This window comes from Carcharhinus amblyrhynchos, chromosome 15, assembly GCF_965287045.1.
Source record: "Carcharhinus amblyrhynchos chromosome 15, sCarAmb.v2.hapA, whole genome shotgun sequence".
In the NCBI taxonomy this organism is placed as follows: Eukaryota; Metazoa; Chordata; class Chondrichthyes; order Carcharhiniformes; family Carcharhinidae; genus Carcharhinus; species Carcharhinus amblyrhynchos.
The window spans coordinates 68,126,957-68,149,998 of record NC_137338.1 but is presented as its reverse complement, the minus strand read 5'-3'; the positions used below and the strand labels follow the sequence as shown (position 1 = coordinate 68,149,998).

General features: G+C 43.7%; 1 protein-coding gene across 1 annotated transcript in view; it reads left to right on the top strand.

Annotated features, from left to right (window-relative positions):
• vwa8 (von Willebrand factor A domain containing 8) overlaps positions 1-23,042 on the top strand; it is a 329,616-nt gene that overhangs the window by 260,685 nt on the left and 45,889 nt on the right. The window contains exon 38 of the mRNA XM_080204136.1: positions 17,240-17,348. Coding sequence (XP_080060262.1) covers positions 17,240-17,348 — 109 coding nt within the window. The remainder of the gene's footprint in view (positions 1-17,239; positions 17,349-23,042) is intronic.

Below are 23,042 nucleotides of genomic sequence, written 5' to 3'. Positions count from 1 at the left end.
GATGATCAGAGGATTAGATAGGGTGGACAGTGTGAACCTTTTTCCTCGGATGGTGATGGCTAGCACGAGGGAACATAGCTTTAAACTGAGGATGGTAGATATAGGACAGATGTCAGAAGTAGGTTCTTTATTCAGAGAATAGTAAGGCAATGGAATGCCCTTCCTGCAATAGTATTGGACTCGTCAACATTAAGGGCATTTAAAGGGTCATTGGATAAGCGTATGAATGATATTGGAATAGGGTAGGTTAGATGGGCATTAGATTCGCTTTACAGGTTGGCGCAACATCAAAGGCCGAAGGGCCTGTACTGCGCTGTAATGTTCTATGTTCTGTATGGCAAGATCCCATCAAGAACAAGTGAGATCAGTGAGCAACTAATCTACTTTGATGGCACAAATCTTACCCAGGACTTTGTGAAAATTCTCCACTGTTACAGGGGAATATGATGTGGAGATGCCGGCGTTGGACTGGGGTAAACACAGTAAAAAGTCTGACAACACCAGGTTTCAGTCCAACCGATTTATTTGATAGTAAACTCACTAGCTTTCGGGTTAGCCCTTTCGTCAGGTGAATGGAGAGTTCTGGCCTCAGACAGAGCATATAAAGCACAGACAGTTTACAGATTACTGATTAGAATGCGAAACTTTCCACCTAACCTGCTGTTCAAGTCTTAAAGTGGCCGACAATGTGAGTGGAAGGAGCACTGATCATAGGTTAAAGAGATGTGTATTGTGTCCAGACAGTACAGTAAGTGAGGTTTTGCAAACCCAGGCAAGTCACGGGGGTTACAGACAGTGCGACATGAACCCAAGATCCCTGTTGAGACCGTCCTCATGTGTGCGGAACTTGGCTATCAGTCAATATGTCGCATATAGTCATATGGCTATATGTTGCACTATCTGTAACCCCCGTGACTTGCCTGGGTTTGCAAAACCTCACTTACTGTACTGTGTGGAGACAATACACATCTCTTTAACCTGTGATCAGTGCTCCTTCCACTCACATTGTTAGCCACTTTAAGACTTGAACAGCAGCTTAGGTGGAAAGATTGGCATTCTAATCAGTAATCTGTAAACTGTCTGTGCTTTATATGCCCTGTCTGAGGCCATAACTCTCCATTCACCTGACGAAGGGGCTAACCTGAAAGCTAGTGAGTTTACTATCAAATAAATCGGTTGGACTGAAACCTGGTGTTGTCAGACTTTTTACGGGGGGATATGCCAGTGGATCGTTCACATCTGTCAGAACAGGTAAAAGCAAATTACTGCAGATGCTGGAATCTGAAACCAAAGAGAAAACGCTGGAAAATCTCAGCAGGTCTGGCAGCCTCTGCAAGGAGAGAAAAGAGCTGGCATTTCGAGTCCAGGTGACCTTTATAAAGCTAAAAGGCATAGAAAATGGGAGATATTTGTATTGCAGCGTGAGGGAATGATAGATGAGTCATAGCCACAGAAATAAGAGGAAAAGACTGCCAACAGCTGTCCATAGAGAGAATAAAAGGTGTGAATGGCCAAACAGCAGAGAAGCTGTAAGCTGTGACAGATGAAAATGTTGGAGGGTGTTGGGGGAGGTGTGGTGGAGTGGAGGTGGAGGAATGGGACAGAGATAGAATGTAGAAAAGTGAAGCGGGAGGGTGAGGGAGAAATAGTAAAGGAAGGGTGATGAGGTAGGAGGAAGGAAAGAGTGGGGGGGGGGTAGAAAATGAAGAAATAAAAGGTAGAGAACAGTAAAAAATTAAATAAAGTAGAACGAAAACCAAGGTGGAGTAGAGCAAAGTATCTGAAGAAAGGAATCTTCAGACGATTTGCTCTACCCGCCCTCGGCCCCCTTTGTTTTCATTCTACTTTATTTAATTTTTTACTGTTCTCTACCTTTTATTTCTTTATGGTCTTTCTTCATTCTTCTTCCCCTCCCCCCACTCTTTCCTTACTGTTTCTCCCCCCTTCCCCTTTTATACATTCTACCTCTGTCCCATCCGCCGCCCCCCCCCCCCCCCCCCCCCCCCCCCCAACATCTCCATTTGTCACAGCTTACAGCTTCTCTGCCATTTGGCCATTCACACTCTTCATTCTGTCTGTAGGGGTCTATGGTTCTCTGTGGACAGTTATTAGCAGTCTTTTCCCCTGGTTTCTATGGTTATGACTCATCTTTCATTCGCTCTCCCTGCAGTGTCTCCCGCTTTGACAAAGGGTCATCTGGACTTGAAATGCCAGCTCTTTTCTCTCCTTACAGATGCTGCCAGATTTGCTGAGATTTTCCAGCGTTTTCTCTGTCAGAACAGCTGTCTGGCCTTGATTTAATACCACAAAGAGAAGTGGTAGCAGTAGAGTGGAAAAAAAAGGAGAAATGGGTCAGATAGTGAGGGACGAATTGATGTCAGTCTGTGCCCACCCATGTTCCCCTAATCCCAAACCACCTTTTTCCTGAAACTTGGAAGAAACAACAGCTGGTTTTGCAAGGACACAGATAGTCACAGGCCTTCTCCACCTTGATCTAATACAAGTGTTTAAGAAAGGACTTAGGTATGGGTCAGAACGTAGACAGTACTTATTTTTCCAGAAAGTTCTGCTTATAGCTGCAGTACTCACATTTCCCCTGTTTCTTCAATTAAAAAAACATACTGACACAGACCTAAGCTGTTGCTATCCTCAGCTGTTCCCCAATCCAGCAGAGCAGCTGCACAAAATAAACTTGCAAACCTACAATGGCCTCAGGAGCTCCTTTCCTGGCCAGGACTCAGGCCACACATCAAGGCCAGCTCCTCAGGAACACACAGCCAAGGGTGGGTCTATGGAATGTCACCAACTAGGCCCAAGACTCCTTCCAATTAGCAGCTAAGTGAATTATGATGCCCTTGCTTTCTGACAAAGTGTGATTTATTCCAGACATAATAAACTCCCGTCAAGATATTTTTAACCAATGGAATCTGGCTTGGTCTTTGGAGGAATGCGGGACACTACAAAGTCTCCAAGCCACACAATCAGTGAAAGCTATTTTAAGGGAATATGGAACTAAAGCATCCTCTGATTTGACCATTTCAGATCACTCATCTTTCATCACTGACAGGGCAATCCCACCGTAATTCATGAAGTACCTTGGAATGTTTCAGAATCACTTTTACCCTTGCCCTCTTTCATTCATCTTTCACCATCACTAAAACAGCTTGAGTACTAATTGTTACATTTCTGCTTTTGGGACCTTGCTGTGCACAAATAGACAGCCACATTTATTACAGAGATTATATTTAAAAAGTCATTCGTTGACGGCAACGCACTTGGGAGCATCCCAAGGTCACAGAGGGTTCTAGATAAATGTATTAGTGAATCAATCATCAGCCAATGCAAGGGCAAACAGTCTCTTAGCATTTTTTCCAAATGTTATACATCACCATGACCTACCACAAAATCCTAGAAAATATCCAATCCCAGGGTATATCCAACGCAATGCCAGGATATATCCATCAGAACCCCAGCAAATATCCGACACAACGCCAGGATATGTCCCACACAACGCCAGCTATTAGCAGTCTTTTCCCCTAGTTTCTATGGTAATGACTCATCTTTCATTCGCCCTCCCTGCAGTGTCTCCCGCTTTGACAAAGGATCATCTGGACTCGAAATGCCAGCTCTTTTCTCTCCTCACAGATGCTGCCAGATTTGCTGAGATTTTCCAGCGTTTTCTCTGTCAGAACAGCTGTCTGGCCTTGATTTAATACCACAAAGAAAAGTGGTAGCAGTACAGTGGAAAAAAAAGGAGAAATGGGTCAGATAGTGAGGGACAAATTGATGTCAGTCTGTGCCCACCCACGTTCCCCTAATCCCAGGATATGTCCCACACAACGCCAGGATATGTCCCACACAACCCCAGGGTTTTGCAGAATCCGGTAGGAAAACATTGCTAGAGGGGATACAAGTAAATCCTGGAAGCAGCTATAAATCAGGAAATGAAAAGGAGGAATGAACTCAGAAAAATTGCTGTCATCAGGCCAGTGGTACTGAGTAAATTGTTGGAGCTGCAGACTGACGAGTACCCAGTTCCTGATGGACTTCATCCTTGGGTCTGAAAGGAAGTGAAATAGTTGATGTATTGTTTTTAATTTTCCAACTTTTCCGAAAGTTCCACCAGATTGGAAGATGGCAAATGTAACCCTTATTCAAAAAGGGAGACAGAAAGTGGGAAACAACAAGACAGTTAACCTAACATCTATCATTGGGGTAATATTTGAAGCTACTTTTGAAGTTGGAGCAGGGCATTTGGATAAGTTCAAGGTAAACGGTATGGACAGAGTGGATAGTCGTAAGCTTTTTCCCGGGGTGGAAGAGTCAATTACTAGGGGCATAGGTTTAAGGTGCAAGGGGCAAGGTTTAAAGGAGATGTAAGAGGCAGATTTTTTTACACAGAGTAGTGGGTGCATGGAACTTGTTGCTGGGGAAGGTAGTGGAAGTGGATACGGTGGTGACTTTTAAGGGGCGTCTTGACAAGTACATAAATAGGATGGAAATAGAGAGATATGGTCCCTGGAAGGGTAGGGGGTTTTAGTTAAGTCGGGCAGCATGGTCAGCGCAGGCTTGGAGGGCTGAAGGGCCTGTTCTTGTGCTGTAATTTTCTTTGTTCTTTGTAATCAGGCAGAGTCAATATGGTTTTGTGAAAGGGAAATCATGTTTAACTAATTTATTGGAACTCTTTGAGGAAGGGCAGCACGATGGCACACTGGTTAACACTACTGCCTCACAACGCCAGGGACCCTGGTTCAATTCCAGCCTCGTGTCACTGTGTGGAGTTTGCACATTCTCCTCCTGTCTGCATGGGTTTCACGCGGGTGCTCCAGTTTCCTCCAAAGATGTGTGGTCAGGTTGATTGGCCATGCTAAATTGACCCTTAGTGTCAGTGGGATTTGTGGGGTTAATATATGAGGTTACCGGGATCAGGCCCATGTGGGATTGTGGTCTGTGTAAGCCTGATGAGCTGAATGGTCTCATTCTATCGAGATTCAACGATTCTAAGTTATGGATCAAGGAGAACCGGTGGATCTACTGTACTTAGATTTGATAAAGTGCCATGTCAAAGGATAATGCAGGAAATAAAAACTTATGGTAAAGGGGATATCATATTGACATGGATTGAAACTGGTTGGCTAACAGGAAGCAGAGGGTAAGTGTAGATGGGAGTTTTTCAGGTTGGCATGATGTAATGAGCTATGTGCCATAGGGATTGGTGCTCGGACCTCAACTGTTTACATTTACGTAAATGAAAGGATGGATGGGGTGGTTGCCAAGTCTGCTGATGACATAAAGATAGCTAGGAAAGTAAGTTGAAGAGGACATAAGGAAGTTACAGAAAGAAATACATAGGTTAAGTGAGTGGGCAAAGTTCTGGCAAATGGATTATAATGTGGAAAAATAAGAAATTGTCCATCTTGACAGAAAGAATGAAAGAGAAACTTATTACCTAAGTGGTGAGAATTTTTAGCGTTCTGAGGTACAGAGGAATCTGGGTTCTGAGATACAGAGGAATCTTAAAACGCTACTGTGCAGGTGTAGCAAGTAATCAGAAAAGGTGATGGAATGTTATAATTTGTGAGACAAATTGAATACAAAAGTAGGGAGGCTAGTGAGACCTCATATGGAGTATTAGAACATAGAACATTACAGCGCAGAACAGGCCCTTCGGCCCACGATGTTGCGCCGACCAATTAAGAAAAAAGCAATGACTCTCTAACCTAAACCAATCCCTTTCCATCCATAAACCTATCCACAGACCTCTTAAACGCCCCCAAACTAGGCTCATCTACAACTGCAGCAGGCAGGGCATTCCATTCCCCCACCACCCTCTGGGTAAAGAACCTACCTCTGACATCCGTCCTATAACTACCACCCCTTAATTTACAGCTATGTCCCCTCGTGCTAGCTTTCTCTATCCGAGGAAAAAGGCTATCACTGTCCACCCTATCTAAACCTCTAATCATCTTGTATGTTTCAATAAGGTCTCCTCTTAGCTGCCTTCTTTCTAACGAAAACAACCTCAAATCCCTCAGTCTCCCCTCATAGGACCTTCCCTCCATACCAGGCAACATCCTGGTAAACCTCCTCTGCACCCCCTCACCTTATTTATGGTTGGATGTCAAGGAGTTGGAAGCAGCTCAGAGAAGGTTTACCAGGCTGTCTGCAATGGGTGGGTTGTCTTATGAGGAAAGTTTGGACAGGCTAGTCTGTATTCGCTGGAGTTTAGAAGAGAAAGAAGCGACTTGATTGAAACATATAAGATAGAAGGGTCTTGACAGGATGGATGTGGGAAACATGTTTCCTCTTGTGGGAGAATCCAAAACTAAGGGTCATTGTTTAAAAATAAGGGGTCACTCATTCAAAATGGAGATGAGGTAAATCTTTGGAACTCCTGAAAAGGCGGTGTAAGGCAGAAGTTGATAGATTCTTGGTGATATGCTATTGGAGGAAGATGAAATGCAGATTTGGGCTTACCATCAGATCTTATTAAATAGCGGAGGAGGTTCACCGGGTCAACTCTTGATCTTTGTTTGTCTTGTGAAAGGCATACTTGTGGGTCCTCAGTTTTGGGCAATACGATACTGTAGAAAATAGTTCTAATAATGCTGTCTTCCACAAGTTGATACTGAGCATGAAGCTTACTATCAAAATGAGCAATAAGCACCTTGGCTAAAATGCTGCATTAGTCCAGTTGTGAATTAGATGCCCCAAGCAATTTACTCTGGCTCAGATTTTCGTAGTCGGACCCCAGATCCATAAATCCCATTCCCATTTCCAACACGTCCCTGTTCTAATTTTAAGGTTCTGCATCTTTGTTCTCAAGCATCCCACCAGCAGAAATAGTTTCTCTTTATCAATCTGAAACTCCTTTAATTGTCTTAATCATCTCAATTGTATTATCCCTGGATTGTCTGCACTTGAGGGAACATAAGCCATTTGGCAGTCTCTATGTTGGCCAGCAATATTGAGTCTTCCCATATCTAAGAATCAAATTGGAAGAGAAAGTCACCAAGATGCAGCTTGACAGAGGCACTTGGAAGTGTCACAAGGGTTTCGTTAAGGGGAAGTCGTGTCTGACAAATTTACTGGAGTTCAATGAGGATGTGTCAAGGGTGGTGGATAGAGGAGAGCCGGTGGATGTGGTCTTTCTTGATTTTCAGAAGGCGTTTGACAAGGTACCTCACAAGAGGTTATTGCAGAAGGTCAGGGGACATAGAGTTGGGGGTAGGGTGTTAGCGTGGATAGAGGACTGGTTGTCAAATAGAAGGCAGAGAGTGGGGGTCAATGGGTGCTATTCGGATTGGCGGTTGGTGACTAGTGGAGTGCCCCAGGGGTCGGTGCTGGGGTCTCAGGTATTTACCATTTATATAAATGATCTGGAGGAGGGAACCGAGTGTATGGTGTCGAAATTTGCTGATGACACCAAGATTGGTGGAACGGCAAATTGCGCGGAGGGTGTGGAGAGTCTACAGAAGGATCTAGATAGGCTGGGCAAATGGGCCAGGAACTGGCAAATGGAATTTAATGTTGGCAAGTGCGAGGTGGTCCACTTTGGTAGGAATAATGGTAGGAAGGGTTATTACTTAAGTGGCGAAAAACTGCAGCAGGCGACGGTGCAGAGGGACCTCGGGGTCCTTGTGCATGAGTCGCAAAAACCCAGCTTGCAGGTGCAGCAGGTGGTCAGGAAGGCGAATGGGATGCTGGCCTTCATAGCGAGGGGGATTGAATATAAAAGCAGGGAGGCCTTGCTGCGGCTATATAGGGCATTGGTGAGGCCGCAGCTGGAGTACTGTGTGCAGTTTTGGGCGCCGTACTTACGCAAGGATATTTTGGCCTTGGAGGGAGTGCAGAGGAGGTTTACTAGGCTGATGCCGGAGTTGAGGGGGTTGAGCTATGAGGAGAGGCTGAATAAACTAGGCTTGTTGATAAGAGAGGGGATTAAGGGTTATGGGGAGAGGGTGGGAATGTGGAACTGAGCCACGACAGATCAACCATGATCTTATTGAATGGCGGGGCAGGCTCGAAGGGCTAGATGGCCTACTCCTGCTCCTATTTCTTATGTTCTTATATTTATGTCTAATATACCTTAATAATAAACATGGCAGCTAAATAAGACTGACCCCCAGTCTGCCACAAACTGAGCGTCGGTGAGCAGCTTTTTCTAAATTTATGCCCTTAATAGCACTGCTGGTACTTCACTGACAATTGAGAATGAGATAGACAAGATGGTAATTGGCCAGATTAGATTTGTCCTGCTTTCTGGGCAATACTCCAGATTGCTGGGTAAATGCCAATGCGGCTGGATGGAACAGCTCGGGTCAGAGTGCAGCTTGTTCTAAAACACAAGTCTTCAGTACGATTGCTGGGATGTTGTCAGGGCCCACAGTCTTTGCTATGCCAGGGCACTCAGCTGTTTCTAGGTATCATGTGGAGTGAATCAAATTGGCTGAAGACCAGTGTCTGTGATGTAGGGATGTCAGGAGGAGAGTGAGATGGATCATCAACTCAGCACTTCTGGCTGAAGACGGTTACAAATGTTTTAGCCTTGTCTTTGGACTCATGTGGTGAGATCCCCTGCCATTGAGGTTGGGGATATTTGAGAAGCCTCATTTTCCAGTGAGTTGTTTAATTGTCCACCACCATTCACAACTGGATTTGGCTGAACTATAGAACTTTGATCTGAACCAGTGGTTGCAGGATCGCTTGGCTCTGTCGCATGTTGCTTCTGCTGTTTGACACACAAGTAATCCTGAGTTGTAGCTTCACTCGGTTGACACCTCATTTTTAAATATGCCTAGTGCTGCTCCTGTCATGCCTGCCTGCACTCTTTATTGAACTAGGGTTGTTCCCCTTGCTTGATGGTAATGGTACAGTGAGGATATGTTAGACAGATGCCCCTGTTCAAATAGATTGATGGGGATGAGGTCATGTAGGCTTTTTCTTCGTGGTTCTTACATCATTTACCACAGACTTAGTTTAGCAGCTGTGAGCTTCAACTCAGTCACCAGAAGTGTTACTGATCCACTTGTGGTGATAGATGTTGAAATCCTCTACATGAAGTACAATCTGTGCCCTTGCCACCCTCAGTGCATCCTCTGAGTGGTCAACATGGAGTAAGACTGATTAATCAGCTGAGGTAAGCAGTTAATCCTCAAGGTTTCCTTGCCCATGTTTAACCTGATTGACCTGTGGTATGAAATATCCTATACAGACACTTTGATCAGTTTATCACTCATTTACACAAGCATTCTTAACTTATGAGACAAAAGACTGTGATTCAAACTTGGCTTCATTAAAACACTGAGGTTAAATAAGCAATTCTCACACAACAAATTAAGTTAACTTTTCCCCAAAGTAGACTAATTGCCTGAGACAGATATTACCCAGTCTGGTGAAATCGATTGGAATCTTGGGGACAAATTTTCCCATTCCACCTGCCGGGAGAATTAAAGCAGACGAGGGATGGACCATAGAAAAGTCCATTGACCTCAGGCAGGATATCAGGTGAACTCAGGGTCCTCTGGACACAAACATGGATCTTGCATTCCCTCATGTGTCATCCCAACCACAATAGGTTGGTTGAGTCTTCACTGGATTTTGTCTTGAAAATGGTTTAGTTTGGGGAAAAATTAACTTAATTTGTTGTGTAAGAATTGCTTATTTAACCTCTGAGTATTTTTAAAGAACCACAGTCCTTTGTCTCATAAAGTAAGAGCACCTGTGTAAACTAGTGATAAACTGGTCAAAGTGTCTGCATAGGGTCATACCAATTCAATATGGACAAGGAAACCGCCTGTTTTTTATTACTTACCTCAATTGGTCAATCAGTCTTCCTTGGATTCAATTCACTGAGCTCGCGTCAGCAGGTGAACTCAAGGTCCTCTTGACACAAAGATGGATCTTGCACTCCCTTTTGTGTCATCCCAGGCCACAGTAGGTTGGTTAAGTCGTCACTGGAGGTTGGCTTAAAAATGGCTGTTTTATTCCTCGCTTCTTTGAGCCTTTCCGGAATGTTCTCTGGCTTTCAGCCAATGGGATGACAAGGCAGGGGTCACAGCAACCAATGAGGTTAGGCCAGGTCATCCTAGTTATGCATATCTCCTTTCAGGATATGTCTAATAACAAGGAGTCTTCTGGCTGAGTACTCCTAGAATCCGACAGGGCAGGAGGCCATTTAGCCCATCGAGTCTGCACCGACATAATCCCACCCAGGCCCTATCCCCATAATCTCATGCATTTATCCTAGTTAGTCCCCCTGACACTATGGGGCAATTTAGCGTGGCCAATCAACTTAACCCACGCATCTTTGGACCGTGACAGGAAATGAGAGCACCCAGAGGAAACCCACGCAGACACGGGAAGAACATGCAGACTCCACACAGACTGTTACCCAAGCCAGGAATCATCCTGGGTCCCTGGCGCTGTGAGGCAGCAGTGTTAACCATTGTGCCACTGTGCTGCCATGATGGGTTTTGAGCTATAATGACTCTTCCATTGCCAAGTTTGAGCCTCTCTGTTCAGTATGTAAGAGGTCTGGATTCTGGGTTATATTAGTGACACAAGTAGACTTACATTAACACTGCAATGAAGTTACTGTAAAGATCCCCATTATTAAGGTCAATTACTGTGTTCAATATACGAGATAGCTCTGGTATGTGTTGGCTTTTAACCCAGTGTGTCTTATTCGCACAGCACCTATTCAGCACCCATTTTCACTCTTTGCATTTCCCTTGAAGTCTCCCACCTGAAGCTGTCATCATCATCATTGTTTTCTGTGCAGTTTTGAAATGTATCATAGTGTATGGCAGTACTTGAAAAATATGTTCTGGCAACTGTACAGTTCTAAAAGTGAGTTACGCTCTTAACTGGTCATTTTGCCACCTTGCACTAGTTCTGAAGAGGTTTTTGAGTTGGAAAAAGTGGAGAATTTTGTTCACAATGAATAACACTGGATCGGCTCAATATCCTTTATAAAAAGCAGCTGCTGTAGATCCATCGCCATCGAGCAGTGAGGCAAAGACTTTGAGAAAAGCTGAGAGCAAAATTGAACAGACGGTGCTTGAGACATGATGATCTGTACTGATCTTTTCATGAAGCCAGTTTATTTACCGGCAATGTCCCTGGGAGCTGCTGTTTGTTGTCCTGGAAATACAAATAGTCTTGATCTTTACAATTGGTTCATAGGTCTGTATATGTACTTTGTGTGGTAAATAGCACTTGGCACAGAGTTTTCATCGCAAACTTGTCTTCAGCTCTTTGAAGCTGTAACTTGGCATTCCTTTCCTAAACCTCTCCACTTGGACAAACGTATGAACATCCGAATTAGGAGCAGGAGTAGGCCATTCAGCCCCTCGAGCCTGCACCACCATTCAATAAAATCCCGGCTAATCTGCTTGTAACCTCAACCCACATTCCTGCCTACCTCCGGCAACCTTTCACACCCACCCCCCCACCCCACCCTCCTTGTTAATCAGAAATCTATTTAGCTCTGCCTTAAAAATATTCAGCTGTTTGTTGTTAGTGGAGGGTTGAAGTATGGTATTACAATACCAGAATGTGGTATTATGGGCGGCATGGTAGCACATTGGTTAGCACTGCTGCTTCACAGCTCCAGGGACCTGGGTTCAATTCGTGGCTTGGGTCACTGTCTGTGTGGAGTTTGCACATTCTCCTCTGCATGAGTTTCCTCCGGGTGCTCCGGTTTCCTCCCACAGTCCAAAGATGTGCAGGTTAGGTTGATTGGCCATGCTAAAATTGCCCCTTAGTGTCCCAGGATACGTAGGTTAGAGGGATTAGTCGGTATAATATGTAGGTAAATGGGGGTAGGGCCTCGGTGGGATTGTGGTCGGTGCAGACTCCCACAGTCCAAAGATGTGCAGGTTAGGTTGATTGGCCATGCTAAAATTGCCCCTTAGTGTCCCGGGATACATAGGTTAGAGGGATTAGTGGGTATAATATGTAGGTAAATGGGGGTAGGGCCTGGGTGGGATTGTGGTCGGTGCAGACTCGATGGGCCAAAGGGCCTCTTTCTGCATTGTAGGGTTCTATGATTCTATGATACAGTCAGAGTTAAGATGTTGAGAAAGATCAACTTAATGTGAGATAGGTCCATTCAAAAGATCTGATGGAAGCAGGGAAGAAGCTGTTCTTGAATTGGTTGGTACGTGACCTCGGACTTTTGTTTCTTTTTCACAATGGAAGAAGGTGGAAGAGAGTATATCTGCTGGCTGCTTTTCCAAGGCAGTGGGAAGTGTAGAGACAGTCAATGGATGGGAGGCTGGTTGGCATGATGGGCTAGGTTTTGTTAATGACCCTTTGTAGTTTCTTCAAGCCATACCAAGCTGTGATACAAGCACAAAGAATACTTTATATGGTGCATCTGTAAAAATTGGAGAGAATCATAGCAGACATGCCAAATTTCCTTAGCCTCCTGAGAAAGTAGAGGCATTGGTGGGTGTTCTTAACTATAGCATTGGCATGAAGAAACCAGGATGGATTGTTGATGATTTGGACATCTAGAAACCTGTAACTCTCAACGATTTCCACTTTGCCCCCATTGATGTAGACAGAGGCATGTCCTCCACTACGCTTCCTGAAGTCAATTACCATCTCCTTTGTTTTGCTGATATTGAGGGATTTTTCCTTAAATAAGAAGAGCAATACTGCATGCAATACTCCAGATGTGGTTTCACCAATGCCCTGTACTACTGAAACATACCTCCCCATTTTTGTATTCAATTCTCCTTTGTGATAAGCAATGACATTCTATTAACTTTGCTAATTACTCGTTGTACCTGTGTGATTCTTCTGTGATTCATGCACCTAAACCTCTCTGAATTTCAGATCTCTGCGATCTCTACTCTTTCATGTCGACCAATCAAACCTCTTTCTTTGACTATGCTCACCTGTGCTAATATCCTCTTTTGTAGTTCAGGAACAAATTTTTTTCAGATTTTGTGAAGCATCTTGGGATGTACTGAACCTTAGTTAGGCCTGATTTGGAATATTGTGTGCAATTCTGGTCATCACACTATTAGAAGGATGTAGATACTTTGGAGAGGGTACAGAAGAAGTTTATCAGGATGTTGCCTGGTCTGGAGGATATTAGCTATGAGGAGACATTAGATAAACTCAGTTTGTTCTCACTGGAACGATAGAGATTGAGGAGCGCCCTGAAAAAGGTTTACAGGATTATGAGTGACATGGACAGAGTGGATAGTCAGATGCTCTTTCCTTGGATAGAAAAGTCAAATACTAAAGGACATAAGTTTAAGGTGCATGGGGCAAAGTTTAGAGGAGATGTGTGAGGCAAGTTTTTTACACAGACGGTGGTGAATGTCTGGAGCATGCTGCCCAGGAAGTGGTGGGAGTAAGTACGATAGCGGCATTTAAGGGGTAATTAGACAAATACATGAATAGGATGGGAATGGAAGGATACAGACTCCATAAGTGCATACTGTTTTAGTTTAGGCAGGCATCATAATCGGCGCATCATTGGAGGGCTGAAGGGCCTATTCCTATGTTGTACTGTTCTTTGTTCTTTATATGTGCTCCATGAAAGGTGTTATATAAATGAAAGTTGTATATGTATTTTGGTGCATTATTCTGTTTACAGAGTCAATGTGCTTGATGCAGTTCATTGGCTTCCCTCCAGATTTCCCATTTGTACAGCTGTTTATTTGTATTCCAAAAATGTTATATAATGGCTCAGTTCCTTCAAGTTGGAGAAAGCAGGATACAAAAGGAAGACAATAACTAATGAAAGGCTCTCATCACACAGGTACCTGAAATCATTCATAGTATTATTTCAAAGGCTTTTTTTTCTCATCCAGAAAGCAGGTTTCAATCTATTTGAGGGCAGATTTTCCAATTTCATGTCCCTCACACACTTCACCTGCTGTTCACACATGTTTGGCAACCATATACACAGCCTATAAACTGTGGATCATTGGATTTGGATAAAAGGTTCACATCTCAGCTTAGTTGAAGGTGGAGTGCAACCTTTAATCTGAGGCAAAAGCAGTAGTTAGGAAAACAATTTCTTTTTCATGTAGCTCATTTCATTCCTACTTTGAGTGATGCAGGGAATGTAAGCACAATTTGCCTCATTCAATTCAGAGTGTGATAAGAGAATATAATTATTGTTTTCCTTCCCAGGCTAGGTGCTATTTGAAATTGTGCAAAAGATTTAGTAATCTTTTTCTATATCAGGAAGGCCACTATATGAGAAGATTGAAACTCAATTAGTTACACAGTAAAATGTAACATCCCTGTTAATTTTGCACAGCCTTGCACACCCCCATCTTTAGGGTTGTAGTTGGATTGATTTAACTGTAAGAAATTACTTTAATTTTTTTTCTGGAGCAAGATATTCTCAACATTATTGATCTGGTATGAAGTGCTGCTAGAACCAATGAGATTGCAGATGATTGGACAGATGTTTATGATTGTGTGTTTCTTGGGCTTTACGTTTTGGACAAGGAGACACAATGAATTTAAATTGATTTAGGGCTAAAAGCAGAATTTACACAAATAGCATGAGGTTAGGTAGCACACTATCAGAATTAGTAATTGACCACATCATTATTTAAGATGAACCTTGGCAGAAGGAAAAAGGATTAATGACATCTGGGAACAGGGCAAGTACAAGCGGACTAGAATTCTGAGAGGAATTAAACATAGCATCATTGATGGAGCCAAATGTCCTGGTTCCCTATTGTATTTTACGTAACAGTTCCTGATTGATGGCTTGAATATCACGAGGAATTCTACAACCTGAGAAAGTCTACCAGCCACAACGAAGGTGCTTCAAGCACTCGGAATATGGGAACAGGAACAATCCATTCTGTCATTCAGTTAGGTCACGGTTTCCAAACTCCATGCACCAGCCTTATTTTTGTATCCATTAATGCTTTTACCTCTCAAAAACCTGTCACCCAGCCTTGAAATTTTCAGCTGACCCAGCCTCAGCAGCTTTTGGGAGAGAGTTCCAGCTTTCCACTCCCGTTTGTGTGATGAAGTGTTTCCGTATGTCACCCCTTGAGTGGCCCCTTACTAAAGTTTAATAGTTACGCTCCCTTGTCCTAACTCCCCCAACAGAGGAAATAGTTTATCTCTATTTTACCTACTCTTTTAGTCATTGTAAACAACGTGATCAGATCACATCCTAACCTTCTGCACTCGAGAATAGTTAATACGACATTTTCTCATAGTTTAATGCTTTAAGCCTCTCACTGGGAAGAGCATAATATAATCAAACTGAAGTGAGTAAAAGCTAGCCCACTGCTGCAGGAAGCATACTCCAGCCAGTCCAAAGAGCAATAGAGCAATATGGAGCCTAATGGGGTGGAATATGTGTAGATGATGGTTGGGGGCAGGAGGGAAATGAGGGAAGAAATCAGATGACCTGATTGAGGTTCAGCACTCTTTGTACTGCAGCCGTGGGGAATCACCAGTCAGAGCAGGCAGAAGAGCTCTTGGGAACTCCTGGACCAAGCTAGAGATCCCCTGTGAGCTGCATTCTCTGAATGAGGAGGAACAGTGACACAGGGTTTACCCAGGATTAAATCACTTCATCAGCACCCAGTGGCATCAATCTCTTCCTCCCCACCCCCCTCCCTGTTACTGATGGACCAACACAGATACAGTGCGCTGGTTTATTGCTGAGAGACCAGCACTGACCATACAGTGCACTGGGGTATTACTGACGGACCAGCACTGACTATACAGTGCGCTGGGCTATTAATGATAGACCAGCACTGACCATAGTGTGCTGGGTTGTTATTGATGGACCAACACAGATACAGTGTGCTGGGTTACTACTGAGGGACCAACATGGATACAGTTGCTGGGTTACTATGGATGGACCAGCACAGATACAGTGCACTGGGTTATTGTTCACAAATGTGTTTGTGAACACAACTCCCACTCACCTGATGAAGAGTCAATGCTCCGAAAGCTTGTGGCTTGTGCTATCAAGTAAACCTGTTGGACTTCAACCTGGTGTTGTGAGGCTTCTTATGATTGCTTATCCCAGTCCAATGTCGGCATCTCCACATCATTGTTACTGATACAGCAACATGGATACAATGTGCTGGCTATTACTGATGGACCAGCATGGACATAGTGTGCTGAGTTATTACTGATGGACCAACATGGATACTGTGTGCTGGGTTGTTATTGATTGCCCAGCACTGACTGTACAGTGCACTGGGTTATTACTGATGGACAAGCACTGACCACACAGTGTGCTGGGTTATTACAGATGGAACAGCTCAAGTCTTGGTGTATCCGCCTCGGTTTAGCACTTCATTTGAAAGACTATTCCTCCAACACTCTTGCAATACTTCACCAGAGTGTCAGCCTGGTCTCTGGGGGATTCCTATGATGTGGATGTGCTGGCATTGGACTGGGGTAAACACAGTAAAAAGTCTGACAACACCAGGTTTTAGTCCAACCGATTTATTTGATAGTAAACGCACAAGCTTTCGAGGTTTCCCTCTTCGTCAGGTGAATGGAGAGTTCTGGCCTCGGACAGAGCATATAAAGCACAGACAGTTTAGAGATTACTGATTAGAATGCGAATCTTTACACCTAACCTGCTGTTCAAGTCCTAAAGTGGCTGACAATGTGTGTGGAAGGAGCACTGATCACAGGTTAAAGAGATGTGTATTGTCTCCAGACAGCATAGTGAGTGAGGTTTTGCAAACCCAGGCAAGTCACGGGGGTTACAGATAGTGTGACATGAGCCCAAGATCCCTGTTGAGACCGTCATGTGTGTGGAACTTGGCTATCAGTGCTCCTTCCACACACATTGTCAGCCACTTTAGGACTTGAACAGCAGGTTAGGTGTAAAGATTCGCATTCTAATCAGTAATCGCTAAACTGTCTGTGCTTTATATGCTCTGTCCGAGGCCAGAACTCTCCATTCACCTGACGAAGAGGGAAACCTCGAAAGCTTGTGCGTTTACTATCAAATAAATCGGTTGGACTAAAACCTGGTGTTGTCAGACTTTTTACTGGATTCCTATGAACCCACAACCTTTTGCCTCTGAGGCGAGCATGCTACCCTCTGAGGGATGAAAAGGTGTGATCCTGCACAATAAAACCGATCTCCTCCAAAGGAGTGGCTTTGTTCGATCCTATCAGCTGTTCTCAAAACTGCTTCTACTCTCATTCTTCAAGGTCTAACCGTGGGACAATAAATAATCAAAATGTTTTGTCTTTCCCTACTTAGATTACAGTTGAGAGGTACAGTGGATTGGATGTGACTGCCCCAAAACATGGAAGAGTTGATTTGAACAACATCCCTCACGTTGGGGGCAACACATGGGCAGGAGGAACTGGTAAGTAGGGATGAAGGAATTTGTTTCTAAACAACACAAAGAAACAGCTTGCAATGATATTCTATTTATTGCAGTAACAATGTAAAATAGAGGCAGATTAATGTAGTATAAGGGTCTGGCATCTAAAGGGTTGTCATGATGTGGAGATGCCGGTGTTGGACTGCGGTAAACACAGTAAGAAGTCTCACAACACCAGGTTAAAGTCCAACAAGTTTATTTGGTAGCAAAAGCCACTAGCCTACGGAGCGCTCGCTACTCCTTCCTCACGTAAGTGGGAACTAGTGGCTTTTGCTACCACATAAACCTGTTGGACTTTAATCTGGTGTTGTGAAACCTCTTACTACCTGAAGGGTTAACATGGGACTGAGCACAGCGCTACCTACACAGTGATGTAGGAGAACACATGCTCCACACCCCTTGGGTAAGTTGGACAGAGTTGTGCGCACAAGTAAGCATGGAGACAGCTCCTAGCTTGGACTTCTACTGTACATACGTATGTAGATTTTTAGTGGTTAATAAACACTATACTGTTGAACTACCTAAGACCAGGAATACCTTATTAAGACCTACCAAGCTATGCCCAACACCTTACGAAAGCTAAAAGCTTTATCCTAAATTAGACCAGAATTTTGTGAGCATTCACTGGCACAGTGAGCTGGTGGGTGTATTTATTTGTAAAATCAGTGTGTGTAAAAGCACTGGCTAGAGTCCCTCACATTTACCAATGGCACCAGCTGATGCATTGGTCTCCATGTATTCCTGCCTGGCTCATAGGAACAAGAACAGACTATTCAGTCACATGAGCTTGTTTCGCTATTTATTCAGTTAGATTATTAGAATCTTAACTCCTTTATATGCTTAGTATACTGTCAGTAATAGACTCACTTTGTGTGCAAGCTATTTGGTCAGCTTCGTCAGAGCTTTTTGCAAGGAATACGTATTGTGAAATGATCTCCTTGTTGACCTGGCACCATGACTTGCAAGATGCAGGTGAACAGTTGAGGATTTGCAGCCACATCTGGTCTTCCTGTTTTGAATGGCAGAGTTTTAAAACACTGGAATTGTAACCCTCAGGCATTCTTTTGCACATTTCCTTTCCTTTGGAGACACATTTATGTCATGTCGGTGTCCATGCCTGGTGTATTTTACATGGATTGGACAGTACTGGTCGAGGCTGCACTGCCCTCAACTTCCCCTCGTCATGGGATTTTCACCTCTGTGTGACTCAAGGGCCTCTCCTCCCACACAAACAACTCACAATTAACTTTGAGCTTCACACACTGGGTGTGAGCCTACCTAGAATTGCAGAGCCACCAGATATGTCAAAGAATGATGTGGAAAAGTGTGAGGTTATGCACTTTGGAAAGAGGAATGAAGGCATAGGCAATATTTTTTAAATGGGAAAATGCATAGGAAATCAGAAACACAAAGGAACTTGAGAGTCATTGCTCAAGGTTAACGTGCAGGTTCATTCAACAGTTAGGAAGGCAAATGCAATGTCAGCATTCATGTCAAGAGGGTTAGAATACAAGAGCAGGGATGTACTTCTGAGGCTGTATGAGGCTCTGGTCAGACCCCATTTGGAGTATTGTGAGCAGTTTTGGGCGCCATATCGAAGGAAGGATGTGTTGGCTTTGGAAAGGGTCCAGAGGAGGTTCATAAGAATGCTCCCTGGAATAAAGAGCTTGTCGTATAAGGACTCTGGGTCTGTACTTGTTGGAGTTTAGAAGGATGAGGGGGAATCTTATTGAAACTTACAGGATAGAGTGGACATGGAGCGGATATTTCCAAAAGTAGGAAAAACTAGGACCAAAGGGCACAACCTCAGGCTAAAGAGCCGATCCTTTAGAACAGAGATGAGGAGGAATTTTTTCAACCAGGGAGTGGTGAATCTGTGAAACTCTTTGTCGCAGAAGGTTGTGGAGACCAGGTCATTCAGTGTCTTTAAAACAAAGTTAGATAGGTTCTTGATTAATAAGGGGATTAGGGGTTATGAGGAAAAGGCAGGAAAATGGGATGAGAAAAATGTCAGCCACATTTGAATAGTGGAGCAGACTCAATGGACTGTGTGGCCTAATTCTGCTCCTATGTCTTATGGAATCCATTAGACCATAAAGTGTAGGAGCAAAAGTAGGCCATTCAACCCATTGAGTCTGCTCTGCCATTCAACCTATTGAGTCTGCTCCGCCATTCAACCCATTGAGTCTGCTCCGCCATTCAACCCATTGAGTCTGCTCCACCATTCACTGAGATCATGACTGATCTGATGTGATAATCCTCAACTCCACCTTCCCACCTTAGTCCCGTAACCCATGATTCCCTTACTGATTAAAAATCAGTCTGTCTCAACCTTGAACATACTTAATCCAGCCTCCACAGTTCTCTGCAGTAAAGAATTCCTCAGATTCACTATCCTCTGAGAGAATAAATTCCTTCTCATTTCTGCATGAGATGGGTGACCTCTTACTCTGAAATTATGCCCTTTGGCCCTAGACTTTCTCACAAGAGGAAACAATCTTTCAACATTACCCTGAAAACCCTCTTGAATCATTAATCTTAAAACATAACATAGGAGATTTTGATTTGATTTATTATTGTCACATGTATTAATATACAGTTGAAAGGTATTGTTTCATATGCCCTATACAGACAAAACATACCATTCATAGAGAAGGAAATGAGAGAATGCAGAATGTAGTGTTACAGTCATAGCCAGGGGTATAGAGAAAGATCTACTTAGTGCAAGTAAATCCAGTCAGAAGTCTGACAGCAGCAGGGAAGAAGTCGTTCTTGAGTCGGTTGGTACATGACCTCACAGACCTTTGTATCTTTTTCCCGATAGAAGATGGTGGAAGAGAGAATGTCCAGTGTGCGTGGAGTCTTTAATTATGCTGGCTGCTTTGCCGAGGCAGCGGGAAATGTAGACACAGTCAATGGCTAGGAGGCTGGTTTGTGTGATGGATTGGGCTACATTCACGATCTTTTGTAGTTTCTTGCGGTCTTGGCAGAGCAGGAGCCATGAAGATAACCATTTAAAAATCTTACCTTGACTCTGGTTGGCATTTATTTTCATACATCCTCACTTGCTGAATGCAGTGAAATGCTGTCAATGCAATTGTATTCTCTTCAAAGCAGCAACAGATTTGTTCCGTTAAATAGCCCTGTGTTTCCCTGCAAACCTTTTCTAATAGGAAGGTAATGAATACTTTGCATCTTATCAGGCCAGGATGACAGAGGAGGAAACTCTGTCACTAGAAGGGTTCAGAATGAGTAAGTAGGAAGTGTTGGACAGACTGTCTGTACTGAAAGTTGACGGGACCAGATAAGATACCTGAAAGGAAATGAAAGTTGAAATTACAGGGGTGTTTCCACAATCTTCCTCAGACTTGAGGAGGTGCCAGAGGACTGGAGAATTGCTAACATTATGTTGTTGTTCAAAAAAGATTGTAAGAATAAGCCCAGCAATTGCCAACCAGTCAATTTAACTTCGGTGATGGGAAAGTTTCTAGAAACAATTACTTGGGATAGAATCAGCCATCACAGGGAAAAATGTGATTAGGAAGAGCCAGCATGGATTTCTCAAGGACAAAACTTGTTTAACTAACTTGCTGGAGGTTTTTGAAGAGGTAACAGAAAAAGTTGATGAGGGTAATGTTGTTGATGCTGGGTATATGGTCTTTCAGAATGCGTTCAATACTGTGCCACACAAGAGACTTGTAAGAAAAGTTATAGCTCATGGAGCAAAAGGAACAAGAGTAATGTGGATAGAAAATTTACTGAGTAATATGAAGCAGAGAGCAATGGATATTTTTTGAGCTACAGGAAGGTTTGTGGTGGAGCTTCCCAGGGGTCAATGTTAGAATCCTTGCTTTTCCTGGTTACCTCCATGATCTAGATCTTGGTGCACCAGGGACAATCTCAATGATTGCAGACAGTACAAAACTTAGAAACATTATAAACTGTGACGAGAAGAGCATAGAACTTCAAAAGGACATAGACAAGGTTTTGAAGTGGAAAGAGAGGTGGCAGATGAAGTTCAACGTGGAGAAATTTATTGATTAGTGTCACAAGTAAGCTTACATTAACACTGCAATGAAGTTACTGTGAAAATCCCCTAGTCGCCATATTCCAGTGCCTGTTTGGGTACACTGAGGGAGAATTTGACATGGCTAATGCACGTAATGAGCACATCTTTTGGAATGTGAGAGAGAACTGGAGCACCCGGGGGAAACCCACACAGACACAGGGAGAATGTGCAAACTCCACACAGGCAGTGACCCAAGCCGGGAATCAAACCCAGGTCCCTGGCACTGTAGGCAGTAGTGCCAACCACTGTGCCACCCCTACCACAGTGCTGCCCTGTAAGAACTGTGAGATGATGCATTTCAGTAGGAAAAACATGGAGAGGCAATATAATATAAGAGGTACAATTCTGAGGGGGTGCAGGAGCAGAGGGACCTGGGTGTACATGTACATAGATCATTGAAGATGACAGAAAAGGTGGAGTGAGCAGTTAATAAAGCTTATAATATCTTGGGATTTATTAATGGAGCATAGAGTACAAGAGCAAGGAGGTTATACTGAACTTATACAAGACAATAGTCAGACTTCAGCTGAAATATTTTGTACAATTCTGCATTCCATACACTGCTTTGGAGAGAGTGAAAAAGTTATGAGAATAGAGTAATGAGGTTGGGACTGTTCTCCTTGGAGAGAAGAAGGCTAAAAGGAGATTTGGTAATGGTGCTCCAAATCATGAGGGGGCTGGACAGAGAAGATAGAGAGAAATTGTTGACACTCTTGAAAGTGCTTTGCAAATGAAACAAATGTGACGGGAGAATAAACTGCACACAGTAAATGGTTCATGTCTAGAATTCACTGCCTGGAAGTGTGGTGGAGGCGGGTTCAATTGAGGCATTTAAGAAGACAAACAACAAAGAAAATTGCAGCACAGGAACAGGCCCTTCAGCCCTCCAAACCTGCACAACAATGCTGACCGACTTAACTAAAACCCCCTACCCTTCCAAGGACCATATCCTTCTATTCCCATTGTATTCATATATTTGTCAAGACGCCCCTTAAAAGTCACTACCGTATCCGCTTCCACTACCTCCCCCAGTAACAAGTTCCAGGGACCCACCGCCCTCTGTGCAAAAAAACCTGCCTCGTACATCTTTAATAGCAATAATACCACTAGGCCATTGCCTTCCTGTTTGCCATCGAGTCCCTTCACCTTTAAAAGTTTATTTATTCATCACAAGTAGGCTTTACGTTAACACTGCAATGAAGTTACTGTGAAATTCCCCTTGTCGCCACACTACAGTGCCTGTTCGAGGCAATGCACCGATAACCAGCACGTCTTTCAGACGGTGGGGGGAAACTCAAGCACATGGAGGAAACCCACACAGACACGGGGAGAAAGTGCAAACTCCACACAGGTAGTGACTCAAGCCAGGAATCGAACCCGAGTCCCTAGCCTTGTGAGGCAGTAGTGCTAATCACTGTGCCACCATGCCACCCCTTAAAGACATTAGATGATTATTTGAATAGAAATAATGTGCAGGAGTTTGGCAGTAGTCATGATGCTCATTTAGAGAGCCAGTGCAGATGCAATAGGCTGAATGGCTTCACTCTTCTCCATTGCAGAATTGTCAGGCAGAGGAACAACATCAAGCTATGATGCTCACTTGGAGA